The 19929-nt window shown below is 57.8% G+C and overlaps 2 protein-coding genes across 2 annotated transcripts in view; one reads left to right on the top strand and one right to left on the bottom strand.

Annotated features, from left to right (window-relative positions):
• The window catches only part of BOP1 (BOP1 ribosomal biogenesis factor), a 33238-nt gene extending 17869 nt beyond the window's left edge, over window positions 1–15369 (bottom strand). The window contains exons 1-3 of the mRNA XM_075270019.1: window positions 15243–15369; window positions 13536–13682; window positions 13097–13168 (exon numbers count right to left, since the gene is read on the bottom strand). Of these exons, the coding sequence (XP_075126120.1) occupies window positions 13097–13168; window positions 13536–13682; window positions 15243–15275 (252 nt within the window). The 5' untranslated portion in view covers window positions 15276–15369. The remainder of the gene's footprint in view (window positions 1–13096; window positions 13169–13535; window positions 13683–15242) is intronic.
• Window positions 15370–15545: 176 nt separating this feature from the next.
• HSF1 (heat shock transcription factor 1) overlaps window positions 15546–19929 on the top strand; it is a 31478-nt gene continuing 27094 nt past the window's right edge. The window contains 1 exon segment of the mRNA XM_075270014.1: window positions 15546–15636. The gene's annotated coding sequence lies outside the window, so the exon portion shown is untranslated.

Below are 19929 nucleotides of genomic sequence, written 5' to 3'. Positions count from 1 at the left end.
GTCCCCTTTGGGATGGGGCTATCCTGAGGGTCCCCTTTGGGAGGGGTCTGCCCTGAGGGTCCCCTTTGGGAGGGGTCTGCCCTGAGGGTCCCCATTGGGAGGGGTCTGCCCTGAGGGTCCCCTTTGGGATGGGACTATCCTGAGGGTCCCCTTTTTTGAGGGGTCTGCCCTGAGGGTCCCCTTTGGGATGGGGCTATCCTGAGGGTCCCCTTTGGGATGGGGCTATCCTGAGGGTCCCCTTTGGGAGGGGTCTGCCCTGAGGATTCCCTTTGGGATGGGGCTATCCTGAGGGTCCCCTTTGGGATGGGGCTATCCTGAGGGTCCCCTTTGGGAGGGGTCTGCCCTGAGGGTCCCCTTTGGGATGGGGCTATCCTGAGGGTCCCCATTGGGAGGGGTCTGCCCTGAGGGTCCCCTTTGGGATGGGGCTCTCCTGAGGGTCCCCTTTGGGATGGGGCTCTCCTGAGGGTCCCCTTTGGGATGGGGCTATCCTGAGGGTCCCCTTTGGGATGGGGCTATCCTGAGGGTCCCCTTTGGGGGTTCTGAGGTGGTTTAGCATTTAGGGTTATAGATCTGCATGGCGCTGCCCCGAGCCAGGACATGGTTATGGTCACATGACCTCAAGCTGGTGACATCACGCAGCTTTGTCACATGACGTTCATGTACCAATGGCTGAGCAGGGCGCCCCCTCTCTGCAGGTCACTTGGGGACTCATGGGAATTGTAGTTTTCAGCCTATGGTTAGAAAATGTCCCCCCCTTTAAGGCCACTAGGACGTGTCCCCTGAGTCTCCCGCTCGGCTCTGCTACATCTTAGGTGAGGTCCAGTTTGGCCACCAGGGGGGGTGACACCCCAATTACACTGCAGACACCCCATAGGGTGCAGAGCAGGGAGGAGGGGGACACTATTGGGGATTATTGGGCTTCCTGAGCTGTGCAGGTGACTACGGGCTATTACTCCCTGTTATCAGCCACCCCATAGTGACAGAGAGGAGGCTCCTCCCACTACAGGGCACCACTAGAACACTAGCAGGGACAGGAAGGGTTAATGTCTGGGGGTGTTTGGTTTCGGAGGAGATGGGTTGTAGGAAAATATCCTTCAGATCCGCTGGGGTTTGGCAGGTTTCGAATCATTCCACCCCGGAACGTGGCCAAAGAGAGCCGTGGAGCGTCTGACAACGCCGCGGCGACAGCCCGGGACCGGAGGGGTTAATCAGAGGATCGGCCATTAACCCCTCAGCAACCAGCGGTAAAGACAAGGAGGGGCCACTAAGAGGATCCAGCCGTCCAGGGGGCCACAATTAACTCCTTCTCGCCCGGTCCATCCCGCAGTCAGCTATAGGTGAGCCGCTGTCTATAGGCGGCTGTCTGAGGTTAAGCGGCTGCAGCTGTAGCGGGGGAGGCAGCGGCGGTGGTGGCAGGTGGGGGCTGGGGGATCCCCCTGTGCCTGTCTGGGACTGGAGGAAGCCAGCTCACCTCTGGAACACTTCACTCTCTCCTCATCTCCCCCCCCACGGGACAATAATCCCCCCCCCTCCTTCCTGAGCCCCCGGATCACTTTACAAGAGTGCGGCCGCCTCTCCCGCTGCAGGTGACTCTTTAACCCCCGACTGCCGGAGAGCAGCCCCAAATATCATCATCAATTCACCCTTCACGTCCCATAGTAAGATAGAGAGCCCCATATAATACAGGATGGCGCCCCCAAAAAGCTAGAGGAGGATTGTACCATCACCACATGTGAGGGGCCCGGAGCCCGCACACTATACCGGGGATTACAGAGGCAGCACACACAGCGCAGGGACCCCACCGATCACTAGGCCCACGAGACCCCGCAGAGGAGGCGGAATAGTGGGGCAGCGGGTACAGCCAGGGCTGCAGAGGAGGAGGAGGAATAGTGGAGCAGCGGGTACAGCCAGGGCCGCAGAGGAGGAGGAATAGTGAGGCAGTGGGTACATCCGGGGCCGCAGAGCAGGAGAAATAGTGGGGCAGTGGGTACATCCGGGGCCGCAGAGCAGGAGAAATAGTGGGGCAGTGGGTACAGCCGGGACCGTAGGAGGAGGAATAGTGAGGCAGTGGGTACAGCCAGGGCCGCAGAGGAGGAGGAGGAATAGTGGGGCAGCAGGTACAGCCGGCACCGCAGAGGAGGAGGAGGAATAGTGGGGCAGCGGGTACAGCCAGGGCCGCAGAGGAGGAGGAGGAATAGTGGGGCAGCAGGTACAGCCAGGGCCGCAGAGGAGTAGGAATAGTGGGGCAGCGGGTACAGCCGGGACCGCAGAGGAGTAGGAATAGTGGGGCAGCGGGTACAGCCGGGACCGCAGAGGAGTAGGAATAGTGGGGCAGCGGGTACAGCCGGGACCGCAGAGGAGTAGGAATAGTGGGGCAGCGGGTACAGCCAGGGCCGCAGAGGAGGAGGAGTAGGAATAGTGGGGCAGCGGGTACAGCCGGGACCACAGAGGAGGAGGAGGAATAGTGGGGCAGTGGGTACAGCCGGGACCACAGAGGAGGAGGAGGAATAGTGGGGCAGCGGGTACAGCCGGGGCCGCAGAGGAGGAATAGTGGAGCAGCGGGTACAGCCAGGGCTGCAGAGGAGGAGGAGGAATAGTGGAGCAGCGGGTACAGCCAGGGCCGCAGAGCAGGAGAAATAGTGGAGCAGCGGGTACAGCCAGGGCCGCAGAGGAGGAGGAGGAATAGTGGGGCAGTGGGTACAGCCGGGACCGCAGAGGAGGAGGAGGAGGAATAGTGAGGCAGCGGGTACAGCCGGCACCGCAGAGGAGGAGGAATAGTGAGGCAGCGGGTACATCCGGGGCCGCAGAGCAGGAGAAATAGTGGGGCAGTGGGTACAGCCGGGACCGCAGAGGAGTAGGAATAGTGGGGCAGCGGGTACAGCCAGGGCCGCAGAGGAGGAGGAGTAGGAATAGTGGGGCAGCGGGTACAGCCAGGACCACAGAGGAGGAGGAGGAATAGTGGGGCAGTGGGTACAGCCGGGACCGCAGAGGAGGAGGAATAGTGGGGCAGCGGGTACAGCCGGGACCGCAGAGGAGTAGGAATAGTGGGGCAGCGGGTACAGCCGGGACCGCAGAGGAGTAGGAATAGTGGGGCAGCGGGTACAGCCGGGACCGCAGAGGAGGAGGAGTAGGAATAGTGGGGCAGCGGGTACAGCCGGGACCGCAGAGGAGGAGGAGGAATAGTGGGGCAGCCGGTACAGCCGGGGCCGCAGAGGAAGAGGAATAGTGGGGCAGCGGGTATAGCCAGGGCCGCAGAGGAGGAGGAGGAATAGTGGGGCAGCGGGTACAGCCAGGGCCGCAGAGGAGGAGGAGGAATAGTGGGGCAGCGGGTACAGCCAGGGCCGCAGAGGAGGAGGAGGAATAGTGGGGCAGCGGGTATAGCCAGGGCCGCAGAGGAGGAGGAGGAATAGTGGGGCAGCGGGTACAGCCAGAGCCGCAGAGGAGGAGGAGTAGGAATAGTGGGGCAGCGGGTACAGCCAGGGCCGCAGAGGAGGAGGAGTAGGAATAGTGGAGCAGCGGGTACAGCCGGGGCCGCAGAGGAGGAGGAGGAATAGTGGAGCAGCGGGTACAGCCGGGGCCGCAGAGGAGGAGGAGGAATAGTGGAGCAGCGGGTACAGCCAGGGCCGCAGAGGAGGAGGAATAGTGGGGCAGCGGGTACAGCCGGGACCACAGAGGAGGAGGAGGAATAGTGGGGCAGCAGGTACAGCCGGGACCGCAGAGGAGGAGGAATAGTGGGGCAGCGGGTACAGCCAGGGCCGCAGAGGAGTAGGAATAGTGGGGCAGCGGGTACAGCCAGGGCCGCAGAGGAGGAGGAGTAGGAATAGTGGGGCAGCGGGTACAGCCGGGACCACAGAGGAGGAGGAGGAATAGTGGGGCAGTGGGTACAGCCGGGACCACAGAGGAGGAGGAGGAATAGTGGGGCAGCGGGTACAGCCGGGGCCGCAGAGGAGGAATAGTGGAGCAGCGGGTACAGCCAGGGCTGCAGAGGAGGAGGAGGAATAGTGGAGCAGCGGGTACAGCCAGGGCCGCAGAGCAGGAGAAATAGTGGAGCAGCGGGTACAGCCAGGGCCGCAGAGGAGGAGGAGGAATAGTGGGGCAGTGGGTACAGCCGGGACCGCAGAGGAGGAGGAGGAGGAATAGTGAGGCAGCGGGTACAGCCGGCACCGCAGAGCAGGAGAAATAGTGGGGCAGTGGGTACAGCCGGGACCGCAGAGGAGTAGGAATAGTGGGGCAGCGGGTACAGCCAGGGCCGCAGAGGAGGAGGAGTAGGAATAGTGGGGCAGCGGGTACAGCCGGGACCACAGAGGAGGAGGAGGAATAGTGGGGCAGTGGGTACAGCCGGGACCGCAGAGGAGGAGGAATAGTGGGGCAGCGGGTACAGCCGGGACCGCAGAGGAGTAGGAATAGTGGGGCAGCGGGTACAGCCGGGACCGCAGAGGAGTAGGAATAGTGGGGCAGCGGGTACAGCCGGGACCGCAGAGGAGGAGGAGTAGGAATAGTGGGGCAGCGGGTACAGCCGGGACCGCAGAGGAGGAGGAGGAATAGTGGGGCAGCCGGTACAGCCGGGGCCGCAGAGGAAGAGGAATAGTGGGGCAGCGGGTATAGCCAGGGCCGCAGAGGAGGAGGAGGAATAGTGGGGCAGCGGGTACAGCCAGGGCCGCAGAGGAGGAGGAGGAATAGTGGGGCAGCGGGTACAGCCAGGGCCGCAGAGGAGGAGGAGGAATAGTGGGGCAGCGGGTACAGCCAGAGCCGCAGAGGAGGAGGAGTAGGAATAGTGGGGCAGCGGGTACAGCCAGGGCCGCAGAGGAGGAGGAGTAGGAATAGTGGAGCAGCGGGTACAGCCGGGGCCGCAGAGGAGGAGGAGGAATAGTGGAGCAGCGGGTACAGCCGGGGCCGCAGAGGAGGAGGAGGAATAGTGGAGCAGCGGGTACAGCCAGGGCCGCAGAGGAGGAGGAATAGTGGGGCAGCGGGTACAGCCGGGACCACAGAGGAGGAGGAGGAATAGTGGGGCAGCAGGTACAGCCGGGACCGCAGAGGAGGAGGAATAGTGGGGCAGCGGGTACAGCCAGGGCCGCAGAGGAGGAGGAGGAATAGTGGGGCAGCGGGTACAGCCAGGGCCGCAGAGGAGGAGGAATAGTGGGGCAGTGGGTATAGCCAGAGCCGCAGAGGAGGAGGAGGAGGAGGAATAGTGGGGCAGTGGGTACAGCCGGGACCGCAGAGGAGGAATAGTGGAGCAGCGGGTACAGCCAGGGCTGCAGAGGAGGAGGAGGAATAGTGGGGCAGCAGGTACAGCCGGGACCGCAGAGGAGGAGGAATAGTGAGGCAGTGGGTACATCCGGGGCCGCAGAGCAGGAGAAATAGTGGAGCAGCGGGTACAGCCAGGGCCGCAGAGGAGGAGGAGGAATAGTGGGGCAGTGGGTACAGCCGGGACCGCAGAGGAGGAGGAATAGTGAGGCAGTGGGTACATCCGGGACCGCAGAGGAGGAGGAGGAGGAATAGTGGGGCAGCGGGTACAGCCGGGACCACAGAGGAGGAGGAGAAATAGTGGGGCAGCGGGTACAGCCGGGACCGCAGAGGAGTAGGAATAGTGGGGCAGCGGGTACAGCCAGGGCCGCAGAGGAGGAGGAGGAGGAATAGTGGGGCAGCGGGTACAGCCGGGACCACAGAGGAGGAGGAGGAATAGTGGGGCAGTGGGTACAGCCGGGACCGCAGAGGAGGAGGAATAGTGGGGCAGCGGGTACAGCCGGGACCGCAGAGGAGTAGGAATAGTGGGGCAGCGGGTACAGCCGGGACCGCAGAGGAGGAGGAGTAGGAATAGTGGGGCAGCGGGTACAGCCGGGACCACAGAGGAGGAGGAGGAATAGTGGGGCAGCCGGTACAGCCGGGGCCGCAGAGGAGGAGGAATAGTGGGGCAGCGGGTACAGCCAGGGCCGCAGAGGAGGAGGAGGAATAGTGGGGCAGCGGGTACAGCCAGGGCCGCAGAGGAGGAGGAGGAATAGTGGGGCAGCGGGTACAGCCAGAGCCGCAGAGGAGGAGGAGGAATAGTGGGGCAGCGGGTACAGCCAGAGCCGCAGAGGAGGAGGAGTAGGAATAGTGGGGCAGCGGGTACAGCCGGGACCGCAGAGGAGGAGGAGGAATAGTGGGGCAGCCGGTACAGCCGGGGCCGCAGAGGAAGAGGAATAGTGGGGCAGCGGGTATAGCCAGGGCCGCAGAGGAGGAGGAGGAATAGTGGAGCAGCGGGTACAGCCAGGGCCGCAGAGGAGGAGGAGGAATAGTGGGGCAGCGGGTACAGCCGGGACCGTAGGAGGAGGAATAGTGAGGCAGTGGGTACAGCCGGCACCGCAGAGGAGGAGGAGGAATAGTGGGGCAGCGGGTACAGCCAGGGCCGCAGAGGAGGAGGAGGAATAGTGGGGCAGCAGGTACAGCCGGGACCGCAGAGGAGGAGGAATAGTGGAGCAGCGGGTACAGCCGGGACCGCAGAGGAGGAGGAATAGTGGAGCAGCGGGTACAGCCGGGACCGCAGAGGAGTAGGAATAGTGGGGCAGCGGGTACAGCCGGGACCGCAGAGGAGTAGGAATAGTGGGGCAGCGGGTACAGCCAGGGCCGCAGAGGAGGAGGAGTAGGAATAGTGGGGCAGCGGGTACAGCCGGGACCACAGAGGAGGAGGAGGAATAGTGGGGCAGTGGGTACAGCCGGGACCACAGAGGAGGAGGAGGAATAGTGGGGCAGCGGGTACAGCCGGGGCCGCAGAGGAGGAATAGTGGAGCAGCGGGTACAGCCAGGGCTGCAGAGGAGGAGGAGGAATAGTGGAGCAGCGGGTACAGCCAGGGCCGCAGAGCAGGAGAAATAGTGGAGCAGCGGGTACAGCCAGGGCCGCAGAGGAGGAGGAGGAATAGTGGGGCAGTGGGTACAGCCGGGACCGCAGAGGAGGAGGAGGAGGAATAGTGAGGCAGCGGGTACAGCCGGCACCGCAGAGGAGGAGGAATAGTGAGGCAGCGGGTACATCCGGGGCCGCAGAGCAGGAGAAATAGTGGGGCAGTGGGTACAGCCGGGACCGCAGAGGAGTAGGAATAGTGGGGCAGCGGGTACAGCCAGGGCCGCAGAGGAGGAGGAGTAGGAATAGTGGGGCAGCGGGTACAGCCGGGACCACAGAGGAGGAGGAGGAATAGTGGGGCAGTGGGTACAGCCGGGACCGCAGAGGAGGAGGAATAGTGGGGCAGCGGGTACAGCCGGGACCGCAGAGGAGTAGGAATAGTGGGGCAGCGGGTACAGCCGGGACCGCAGAGGAGTAGGAATAGTGGGGCAGCGGGTACAGCCGGGACCGCAGAGGAGGAGGAGTAGGAATAGTGGGGCAGCGGGTACAGCCGGGACCGCAGAGGAGGAGGAGGAATAGTGGGGCAGCCGGTACAGCCGGGGCCGCAGAGGAAGAGGAATAGTGGGGCAGCGGGTATAGCCAGGGCCGCAGAGGAGGAGGAGGAATAGTGGGGCAGCGGGTACAGCCAGGGCCGCAGAGGAGGAGGAGGAATAGTGGGGCAGCGGGTACAGCCAGGGCCGCAGAGGAGGAGGAGGAATAGTGGGGCAGCGGGTATAGCCAGGGCCGCAGAGGAGGAGGAGGAATAGTGGGGCAGCGGGTACAGCCAGAGCCGCAGAGGAGGAGGAGTAGGAATAGTGGAGCAGCGGGTACAGCCGGGGCCGCAGAGGAGGAGGAGGAATAGTGGAGCAGCGGGTACAGCCGGGGCCGCAGAGGAGGAGGAGGAGGAATAGTGGAGCAGCGGGTACAGCCAGGGCCGCAGAGGAGGAGGAATAGTGGGGCAGCGGGTACAGCCAGGGCCGCAGAGGAGGAGGAGGAATAGTGGGGCAGCGGGTACAGCCAGGGCCGCAGAGGAGGAGGAATAGTGGGGCAGTGGGTATAGCCAGAGCCGCAGAGGAGGAGGAGGAGGAGGAATAGTGGGGCAGTGGGTACAGCCGGGACCGCAGAGGAGGAATAGTGGAGCAGCGGGTACAGCCAGGGCTGCAGAGGAGGAGGAGGAATAGTGGGGCAGCAGGTACAGCCGGGACCGCAGAGGAGGAGGAATAGTGAGGCAGTGGGTACATCCGGGGCCGCAGAGCAGGAGAAATAGTGGAGCAGCAGGTACAGCCAGGGCCGCAGAGGAGGAGGAGGAATAGTGGGGCAGTGGGTACAGCCGGGACCGCAGAGGAGGAGGAATAGTGAGGCAGTGGGTACATCCGGGACCGCAGAGGAGGAGGAATAGTGAGGCAGTGGGTACATCCGGGGCCGCAGAGGAGGAGGAGGAGGAATAGTGGGGCAGCGGGTACAGCCGGGACCACAGAGGAGGAGGAGAAATAGTGGGGCAGCGGGTACAGCCGGGACCGCAGAGGAGTAGGAATAGTGGGGCAGCGGGTACAGCCAGGGCCGCAGAGGAGGAGGAGGAGGAATAGTGGGGCAGCGGGTACAGCCGGGACCACAGAGGAGGAGGAGGAATAGTGGGGCAGTGGGTACAGCCGGGACCGCAGAGGAGGAGGAGGAATAGTGGGGCAGCGGGTACAGCCAGGGCCGCAGAGGAGGAGGAGGAATAGTGGGGCAGCGGGTACAGCCAGAGCCGCAGAGGAGGAGGAGGAATAGTGGGGCAGCGGGTACAGCCAGAGCCGCAGAGGAGGAGGAGTAGGAATAGTGGGGCAGCGGGTACAGCCGGGACCACAGAGGAGGAGGAGGAATAGTGGGGCAGCCGGTACAGCCGGGGCCGCAGAGGAGGAGGAATAGTGGGGCAGCGGGTACAGCCGGGGCCGCAGAGGAGGAGGAATAGTGGGGCAGCGGGTACAGCCAGAGCCGCAGAGGAGGAGGAGGAGGAATAGTGGGGCAGTGGGTACAGCCGGGACCGCAGAGGAGGAATAGTGGAGCAGCGGGTACAGCCAGGGCCGCAGAGGAGGAGGAGGAATAGTGGAGCAGCGGGTACAGCCAGAGCCGCAGAGGAGGAGGAGGAGGAGGAATAGTGGAGCAGCGGGTACAGCCAGGGCCGCAGAGGAGGAATAGTGGGGCAGCGGGTACAGCCGGGACCACAGAGGAGGAGGAGGAATAGTGGAGCAGCGGGTACAGCCAGGGCCGCAGAGGAGGAGGACTCCATCCGGGGACTCCATCCGGGGACTATGGGGCACAGCCGGGACCACTGCTCCATCCGGGGACTATGGGGCACAGCCGGGACCACTGCTCCATCCGGGGACTATGGGGCACAGCCGGGACCACTGCTACATCCGGGGACTATGGGGCACAGCTGGGACCACTGCTCCATCCGGGGACTATGGGGCACAGCCGGGACCACTGCTCCATCCGGGGACTATGGGGCACAGCCGGGACCACTGCTCCATCCGGGGACTATGGGGCACAGCCGGGACCACTGCTCCATCCGGGGACTATGGGGCACAGCCGGGACCACTGCTCCATCCGGGGACTAAGGATCCTGCACCTTTGTGACACCTTGTTAATATCTCTGCTTGCAATCATTGAATATAAGCATATGTTACACCCATCTTGCTCACAGCTGAGTGTTTGTTACAATGTATTCTCCAGACAGTACCAAACAATCAGCACAGGAGACAGACTGCTTATACCTGTCTATGTAACAAGTCTTCAGCTGTGAGATCTACGTGGTCACTGTGTCTGCTGACAGGTGAACAGAAGCCCCCCAATCCATACAAACTGCACCACACACTGCAGTACATCCAATACCCCCACCCCAGTGCACCATGTATACAGTGCCCCTAGTGGCAGGTTATCACACCACAGGAGATGAGCAATACAAGGCCCCTGCACCTCCCACAGTCCGAAGAGGGACAATGCTAAAAGAAATGGCTGCCATCAATACCACACACAGCTGGGGGCTGCTGCACTGATACACTGTAACAAATCATACAGACAAGCAGTGAAGAGCTGAAACACAAACGTCTATAAGGAAGCTACAGAGTCACATGTACAAAGAAGCTTCTGCCTCCTCTCTGCGGTGAAGCTCCCCTTTAAGACGTGATATAAGGAGAGCCTACGGTGATCATTAACCCCTGACTCCTCCACCTACAGGGGGCGCAGGTCCCCCATCGCAAGGGCCGCTCAGGTTCCACAGTAGTAAGCAGCTGCAGTTCCGCCATCCCGCCTGCAGGTGGTGTAGTACTCAATCATTAAGTTAAAGCCCTAACGAGCAGAGTGATTGGGGGGCGCTGACCACTGAGTCCTCTCCAGCAGCCATGGGGTTAATGTGCTGGACCGGCTCACGAGCCGTCTGCCCAGAATTCAGTCCAGTTTTATTAGACGTTGCAGGGATGGGGTGAGGAGCGAGGAGTCTGCCAAGTGCTGGAGAGGAGGGGGCACCTCACAAGGAGCAGCTACTGAACACCCAGCCCCGCCGCCCCCCTCCGGGGTCACACTCAGCTTCTGCAGTGAGGAGGGGGCCGGAGAGAGACAGCGCCAGCAGCAGCAGCGACGGCCCACAGCCTCATTCATTACCTGAGAACAGCTGGAAAACCCATTGTGCGCTCACTAAATGCTTCCTACCCTGGAGGAGGGGAGGGGGCGATCCAAGGAAGACAGGGCTCAGCGGAGATAACGGGGAGAGGGGCTGCAAATGTGGGGATATGAGTGACGAAAAGCAAGAGGTAGGCCTGCCAGTGACTGCAAACCCTGGGCGCTCCGCCATCACTGAGCAACTCGGCACCCCCAATATACCTCCTATATAGTGTAATGTAGAGCGCCCACTACTGGTGACCACCGTACAGATCGCTCCAGGAGCTCCGCCCCATATTATACCTCTATATAGTGTAATGTAGAGCGCCCACTACTGGTGACCACCGTACAGATCGCTCCAGGAGCTCCGCCCCTCATTATACCTCTATATAGTGTATTGTGGAGCGCCCACTACTGGTGACCACCGTACAGATCGCTCCAGGAGCTCTGCCCCTCATTATACCTCTATATAGTGTAATGTAGAGCGCCCACTACTGGTGACCACCGTACAGATCGCTCCAGGGGCTCCGCCCCGCATTATACCTCTATATAGTGTAATGTAGAGCGCCCACTACTGGTGACCACCATACAGATCGCTCCAGGAGCTCCGCCCCGCATTATACCTCTATATAGTGTAATGTAGAGCGCCCACTACTGGTGACCACCGTACAGATCGCTCCAGGAGCTCCGCCCCTCATTATACCTCCTATATAGTGTAATGTAGAGCGCCCACTACTGGTGACCACCATACAGATCGCTCCAGGAGCTCCGCCCCTCATTATACCTCTATATAGTGTATTGTGGAGCGCCCACTACTGGTGACCACCGTACAGATCGCTCCAGGAGCTCCGCCCCTCATTATACCTCCTATATAGTGTAATGTAGAGCGCCCACTACTGGTGACCACCATACAGATCGCTCCAGGAGCTCCGCCCCTCATTATACCTCTATATAGTGTATTGTGGAGCGCCCACTACTGGTGACCACCGTACAGATCGCTCCAGGAGCTCCGCCCCTCATTATACCTCTATATAGTGTAATGTAGAGCGCCCACTACTGGTGACCACCGTACAGATCGCTCCAGGGGCTCCGCCCCGCATTATACCTCTATATAGTGTAATGTAGAGCGCCCACTACTGGTGACCACCGTACAGATCGCTCCAGGAGCTCCGCCCCTTATTATACCTCTATATAGTGTAATGTAGAGCGCCCACTACTGGTGACCACCATACAGATCGCTCCAGGGGCTCCGCCCCGCATTATACCTCTATATAGTGTAATGTAGAGCGCCCACTACTGGTGACCACCGTACAGATCGCTCCAGGAGCTCCGCCCCTCATTATACCTCTATATAGTGTAATGTAGAGCGCCCACTACTGGTGACCACCGTACAGATCGCTCCAGGAGCTCCGCCCCTCATTATACCTCCTATATAGTGTAATGTAGAGCGCCCACTACTGGTGTCCACCGTACAGATCCCTCCCGGGGCTCCGCCCCTCATTATACCTCCTATATAGTGTAATGTAGAGCGCCCACTACTGGTGACCACCATACAGATCGCTCCAGGAGCTCCGCCCCTCATTATACCTCTATATAGTGTAATGTAGAGCGCCCACTACTGGTGACCACCGTACAGATCGCTCCAGGAGCTCCGCCCCTCATTATACCTCCTATATAGTGTAATGTAGAGCGCCCACTACTGGTGACCACCGTACAGATCCCTCCAGGAGCTCCGCCCCTCATTATACCTCTATATAGTGTAATGTAGAGCGCCCACTACTGGTGACCACCGTACAGATCACTGCAGGGGCTCCTCCCTCACTGTCGGCGTCTCCGCCCCTCATTATCCTACTATACTATTATACATACATGTGACAGTTTGGATGTTTGCTCCTCAATCACAGAAACCACTGAGCGGATTTGGATGAGATTTGCCCCATAGATACTCTGTAACCTGCAGTAACACATCGTCTACTTTGTATCCCGGTAAATGACATGGCTTCACTACTGTTCTGGATACTTTGTATCCCGGTAAATGACATGGCTTCACTACTGTTCTGGATACTTTGTATCCGGTAAATGACATGGCTTCACTACTGTTCTGGATTTATGGTCACATACTATATTACACTGCTCCTGCAGCCGCTTATCTCAGGTCCCAGGTCTGTTATCTCTCTATGTAACACTCAGCTAACCCTCAGTCCATTGTGTACAAGCATCTGCATATTATCTGATCTGCTCCAGGCAGTGCTGACACACTGGAGGGGAATCACCTTTACTCCACATTGGCAGTTTGCTGATATTAAACATGGCGGGAAAAAGAAAATCTAATGTGTCACAAACACGGAGATCTATGAAGGAGCCAGAAGTCACAGAGTTCTCCTCAAGTGGAGCTGACGGGATCATCGGCATCAACAACACGCAGACGTAGTCGCAGGCAGAGGCTAGTACCTCTATATAGTGTCATGTAGAGCGCCCACTACCGATGACCACTGTACAGATCCCTCCAGGGGCTCCTCCCTCACTTCCGGGAGCTCCGCCCCTCATTATACTACTATTACATGGCAGTACAGTTAACCCTTCATTGTCCGTGCCTTGGCTTCTTACCTCTTCATCGGAGGAGTCCTGCTCGTACTCGTCGCCCCCTGCTGTCACATGATGACTTTTGCTTTCTGCAACCTAAAAGAAAAAGGAAGAAAAATCTAAGAACCAGAAATAAACAAAGTGAAGACAGAAATCCCCCCCCCCCCCCCGCCGGTAATACACAGGGAAGGGCCCCTCCATAGTATATAAGGGCCCATCTGACACCGATTCTGCCTCCAGTGCTTCAGAAGTGTCCTGGTAGTTCCTGCTGATCCAGGTCAGAGAGGTCACTATTCTGGCCCCGCCCCCACCCATTGCCATAGACCAAGCCCCGACCCAAAGAATAGAAGGAAAGTGTCATTATTACTGCACAGTGAACTTTGTAAAAACAACCCATTTATTCATGAAGACTGTTCTAGTAACGTCAACCCAAATTCCAAAATCCCTGTAGAGACCCAGTTACCTTGTCTGCAGGCTCCGCCCCATCCTCCTCCTCATCGCTGCTGTCACTGCCGGAGTCCTCCAGCCCGGAGTACTGACTCTCCTCGCTGTCACTCAGATCGCTCTTCTCCCCATCACTTATTACACCGTCTTCTCCAAGCAGCAGCTCCTGCACAAACACAAGATGGTGACTTACTGCCAGGGGCCCCCCAGCCCCTCCTCATGTCCTCAGTACCCGGGGCCCCCCAGCCTCTCATGTACTCAGTACCCAGGGCCCCCCAGCCTCTCCTCATGTCCTCAGTACCCGGGGCCCCCCAGCCTCTCATGTCCTCAGTACCCAGGGTCCCCTCAGCCTCTCATGTACTCAGAACCTGGGGCCCCCAAGCCTTTCATGTACTCAGTACCCAGGGCCCCCCAGCCTCTCATGTACTCAGTACCCGGGGCCCCCCAAGCTCTCATGTACTCAGTACCCAGGGCCCCCCAGCCTCTCCTCCTTACCCGGGGCCCCCAGCCTCTCCACTTGTCCTCAGTACACGGGGCCCCCCAGCCTCTAATGTCCTCAGTACACGGGGGCCCCCCCAGCCTCTCATGTCCTCAGTACACGGGGGCCCCCCCAGCCTCTCATGTCCTCAGTACACGGGGGCCCCCCCCAGCCTCTCATGTCCTCAGTACACGGGGGCCCCCCCAGCCTCTCATGTCCTCAGTACACGGGGGCCCCCCCAGCCTCTCATGTCCTCAGTACACGGGGGCCCCCCCAGCCTCTCATGTCCTCAGTACACGGGGGCCCCCCCAGCCTCTCATGTCCTCAGTACACGGGGGCCCCCCCAGCCTCTCATGTCCTCAGTACACGGGGGCCCCCCCAGCCTCTCATGTCCTCAGTACACGGGGGCCCCCCCAGCCTCTCATGTCCTCAGTACACGGGGGCCCCCCCAGCCTCTCATGTCCTCAGTACACGGGGGCCCCCCCAGCCTCTCATGTCCTCAGTACACGGGGGCCCCCCCAGCCTCTCATGTCCTCAGTACACGGGGCCCCCCAGCCTCTCATGTCCTCAGTACACGGGGCCCCCCAGCCTCTCATGTCCTCAGTACCCGGGGCCCCCCCAGCCTCTCATATCCTCAGTACCCGGGTCCCCCAGCCTCTCATGTCCTCAGTACCCGGGGCCCCCCAGCCTCTCATGTCCTCAGTACCCGGCGCCCCCCAGCCTCTCATGTACTCAGTACCCAGGGCCCCCCAGCCTCTCCTCCTTACCCGGGGCCCCCAGCCTCTCCACTTGTCCTCAGTACACGGGGCCCCCCAGCCTCTCATATCCTCAGTACCCGGGTCCCCCAGCCTCTCATGTCCTCAGTACCCGGGGCCCCCCCAGCCTCTAATGTCCTCAGTACCCGGGTCCCCCAGCCTCTCATGTACTCAGTACCCGGGGCCCCCCAAGCTCTCATGTACTCAGTACCCAGGGCCCCCCAGCCTCTCCTCCTTACCCGGGGCCCCCAGCCTCTCCACTTGTCCTCAGTACCCGGGCCCCCCAGCCTCTAATGTCCTCAGTACCCGGGCCCCCCAGCCTCTTGTCCTCAGTACCCGGGGCCCCCCAGCCTCTTGTCCTCAGTACCCGGGGCCCCCCAGCCTCTCATGTCCTCAGTACACGGGGCCCCCCAGCCTCTCCTCATGTCCTCAGTACCCGGAGCCCCTGCAGCCTCTCATGTCCTCTGTACCCGGGTCCCTCAGCCACCCTTACCGGCTCTTCGTTGTCTGTGTTTCGCCTCTTCATGGCTCCTGTAAGACGTTTCCCGGTTTTGTCACGTGTTCAGACGGTGAAGGACCCGAGGCCGGGAACACGTTGCTCAGCAGCCAAGGCACCGGAAGTGAGCGTCTATAGAGACACTCCGCCCATCATACCGCCGGAAACCACTTGGCGCCATCTTTGTAGTGGCAACGAGAGCAGCAAGATGGCGGCTGCGTTGCCTGTATAGAGCAGGGAGACCAGAGGGTGTACGGGTATGGAGCATGCGCATAGGAACGTCAGAGCAAGATGGCGGCGACCAGAGTGGTGTGGGCCCGTCCCTGTGCGCAGATCACCAGGGGCCCCTAAAATCTGCAAAGACCAAGAGCCCAAATCCTGCGGAACCCAGGTACCCCCCCTGCAAAGCCCTGAGACTCCACCCCCTATTACCCCCCAAATATTATATACACTGATATCTGCCCCAGTCACCCCCCTATTACCCCCCAAGTATTATATACACTGATATCTGCCCCAGTCATCCCTCTATTACCCCCCCAAGTATTATATACACTGATATCTGCCCCAGTCATCCCCCTATTACCCCCCAAATATTATATACACTGATATCTGCCCCAGTCATCCACCTATTACCCCCCAAATATTATATACACTGATATCTGCCCCAGTCACCCCCCTATTACCCCCCCAAGTATTATATACACTGATATCTGCCCCAGTCATCCCCCTATTACCCCCCAAATATTATATACACTGATATCTGCCCCAGTCACCCCCCTATTACCCCCCCAAGTATTATATACACTATCTGCCCCAGTCATCCCCCTATTACCCCCCCAAGTATTGTATACACTGATATCTGCCCCAGTCATCCCCCTATTACCCCCCAAGTATTATATACACTGATATCTGCCCCAGTCATCCCCCTATTACCCCCCAAGTATTGTATACACTGATATCTGCCCCAGTCATCCCCCTATTACCCCCCAAGTATTATATACACTGATATCTGCCCCAGTAATCCCCCTATTACCCCCCAAGTATTATATACACTGATATCTGCCCCAGTCACCCCCCTATTACCCCCCAAGTATTATATACACTGATATCTGCCCCAGTCATCCCCCTATTACCCCCCCAAGTATTGTATACACTGATATCTGCCCCAGTCATCCCCCTATTACCCCCCAAGTATTATATACACTGATATCTGCCCCAGTCATCCCCCTATTACCCCCCAAGTATTGTATACACTGATATCTGCCCCAGTCATCCCCCTATTACCCCCCAAGTATTATTTGCACTGATATCTGCCCCAGTCATCCCCCTATTACCCCCCAAGTATTATATACACTGATATCTGCCCCAGTCATCCCCCTATTACCCCCCAAGTATTATATACACTGATATCTGCCCCAGTCATCCCTCTATTACCACCCCAAGTATTATATACACTGATATCTGCCCCAGTAATCCCCCTATTACCCCCCAAGTATTATATACACTGATATCTGCCCCAGTCATCCCTCTATTACCCCCCCAAGTATTATATACACTGATATCTGCCCCAGTAATCCCCCTATTACCCCCCAAGTATTATATACACTGATATCTGCCCCAGTCACCCCCCTATTACCCCCCAAGTATTATATACACTGATATCTGCCCCAGTCATCCCCCTATTACCCCCCAAGTATTATTTACACTGATATCTGCCCCAGTCATCCCCCTATTACCCCCCAAGTATTATTTACACTGATATCTGCCCCAGTCACCCCCCTATTACCCCCCCCAAGTATTATATACACTGATATCTGCCCCAGTCATCCCCCTATTACCCCCCAAGTATTATTTACACTGATATCTGCCCCAGTCACCCCCCTATTACCCCCCCAAATATTATATACACTGATATCTGCCCCAGTCATCCCCCTATTACCCCCCCAGTATTATATACACTGATATCTGCCCCAGTCATCCCCCTATTACCCCCCCAAATATTATATACACTGATATCTGCCCCAGTCATCCCCCTATTACCCCCCCAGTATTATATACACTATCTGCCCCAGTCATCCCTCTATTATCCCCCAAGTATTATATACACTGATATCTGCCCCAGTCATCCCCCTATTACCCCCCCCCCAGTATTATATACACTGATATCTGCCCCAGTCATCCCTCTATTATCCCCCAAGTATTATATACACTGATATCTGCCCCAGTCATCCCCCTATTACCCCCCAAGTATTATATACACTGATATCTGCCCCAGTCATCCCTCTATTACCCCCCCAAGTATTATATACACTGATATCTGCCCCAGTCATCCCCCTATTACCCCCCAAGTATTATATACACTGATATCTGCCCCAGTCATCCCCCTATTACCCCCCAAATATTATATACACTGATATCTGCCCCAGTCATCCCCCTATTACCCCCCAAATATTATATACACTGATATCTGCCCCAGTCACCCCCCTATTACCCCCCCAAGTATTATATACACTGATATCTGCCCCAGTCATCCCTCTATTACCCCCCCAAGTATTATATACACTGATATCTGCCCCAGTCATCCCCCTATTACCCCCCAAATATTATATACACTGATATCTGCCCCAGTCACCCCCCTATTACCCCCCAAGTATTATATACACTATCTGCCCCAGTCATCCCCCTATTACCCCCCCCAAGTATTGTATACACTGATATCTGCCCCAGTCATCCCCCTATTACCCCCCAAGTATTGTATACACTGATATCTGCCCCAGTCATCCCCCTATTACCCCCCAAGTATTATTTGCACTGATATCTGCCCCAGTCATCCCCCTATTACCCCCCAAGTATTATATACACTGATATCTGCCCCAGTCATCCCCCTATTACCCCCCAAGTATTATATACACTGATATCTGCCCCAGTCATCCCTCTATTACCCCCCCAAGTATTATATACACTGATATCTGCCCCAGTAATCCCCCTATTACCCCCCAAGTATTATATACACTGATATCTGCCCCAGTCATCCCTCTATTACCCCCCCAAGTATTATATACACTGATATCTGCCCCAGTAATCCCCCTATTACCCCCCAAGTATTATATACACTGATATCTGCCCCAGTCACCCCCCTATTACCCCCCAAGTATTATATACACTGATATCTGCCCCAGTCATCCCCCTATTACCCCCCCAAGTATTATATACACTGATATCTGCCCCAGTCATCCCCCTATTACCCCCCAAGTATTATTTACACTGATATCTGCCCCAGTCATCCCCTTATTACCCCCAAGTATTATATACACTGATATCTGCCCCAGTCACCCCCCTATTACCCCCCCCAAATATTATATACACTGATATCTGCCCCAGTCATCCCCCTATTACCCCCCCCCAGTATTATATACACTGATATCTGCCCCAGTCATCCCCCTATTACCCCCCCAAATATTATATACACTGATATCTGCCCCAGTCATCCCCCTATTACCCCCCCAGTATTATATACACTGATATCTGCCCCAGTCATCCCTCTATTATCCCCCAAGTATTATATACACTGATATCTGCCCCAGTCATCCCCCTATTACCCCCCCAGTATTATATACACTGATATCTGCCCCAGTCATCCCTCTATTATCCCCCAAGTATTATATACACTGATATCTGCCCCAGTCATCCCTCTATTACCCCCCCAAGTATTATATACACTGATATCTGCCCCAGTCATCCCCCTATTACCCCCCAAGTATTATATACACTGATATCTGCCCCAGTCACCCCCCTATTACCCCCCAAGTATTATATACACTGATATCTGCCCCAGTCATCCCCCTATTACCCCCCCCCCAAGTATTATATACACTGATATCTGCCCCAGTCATCCCCCTATTACCCCCCAAGTATTATTTACACTGATATCTGCCCCAGTCATCCCCTTATTACCCCCAAGTATTATATACACTGATATCTGCCCCAGTCATCCCCCTATTACCCCCCAAGTATTATATACACTGATATCTGCCCCAGTCATCCCTCTATTACCCCCCAAGTATTATATACACTGATATCTGCCCCAGTCATCCCCCTATTACCCCCCCCCCCCCAGTATTATATACACTGATATCTGCCCCAGTCATCCCTCTATTATCCCCCAAGTATTATATACACTGATATCTGCCCCAGTCATCCCCCTATTACCCCCCCAGTATTATATACACTGATATCTGCCCCAGTCATCCCTCTATTACCCCCCAAGTATTATATACACTGATATCTGCCCCAGTCATCCCCCTATTACCCCCCAAGTATTATATACACTGATATCTGCCCCAGTCATCCCTCTATTACCCCCCCAGTATTATATACACTGATATCTGCCCCAGTCATCCCTCTATTATCCCCCAAGTATTATATACACTGATATCTGCCCCAGTCATCCCCCTATTACCCCCCAAGTATTATATACACTGATATCTGCCCCAGTCACCCCACTATTACCCCCCCCAAGTATTATATACACTGATATCTGCCCCAGTCATCCCCCTATTACCCCCCCCCCCAGTATTATATACCCTGATATCTCCCCAGTCATCCCCCTATTACCCCCCCCCCAGTATTATATACACTGATATCTGCCCCAGTCATCCCTCTATTATCCCCCAAGTATTATATA

This window comes from Leptodactylus fuscus, chromosome 4 (genome assembly GCF_031893055.1).
Source record: "Leptodactylus fuscus isolate aLepFus1 chromosome 4, aLepFus1.hap2, whole genome shotgun sequence".
Lineage (NCBI taxonomy): Eukaryota > Metazoa > Chordata > Amphibia > Anura > Leptodactylidae > Leptodactylus > Leptodactylus fuscus.
This window is presented reverse-complemented; position numbering and strand designations above follow the sequence as displayed.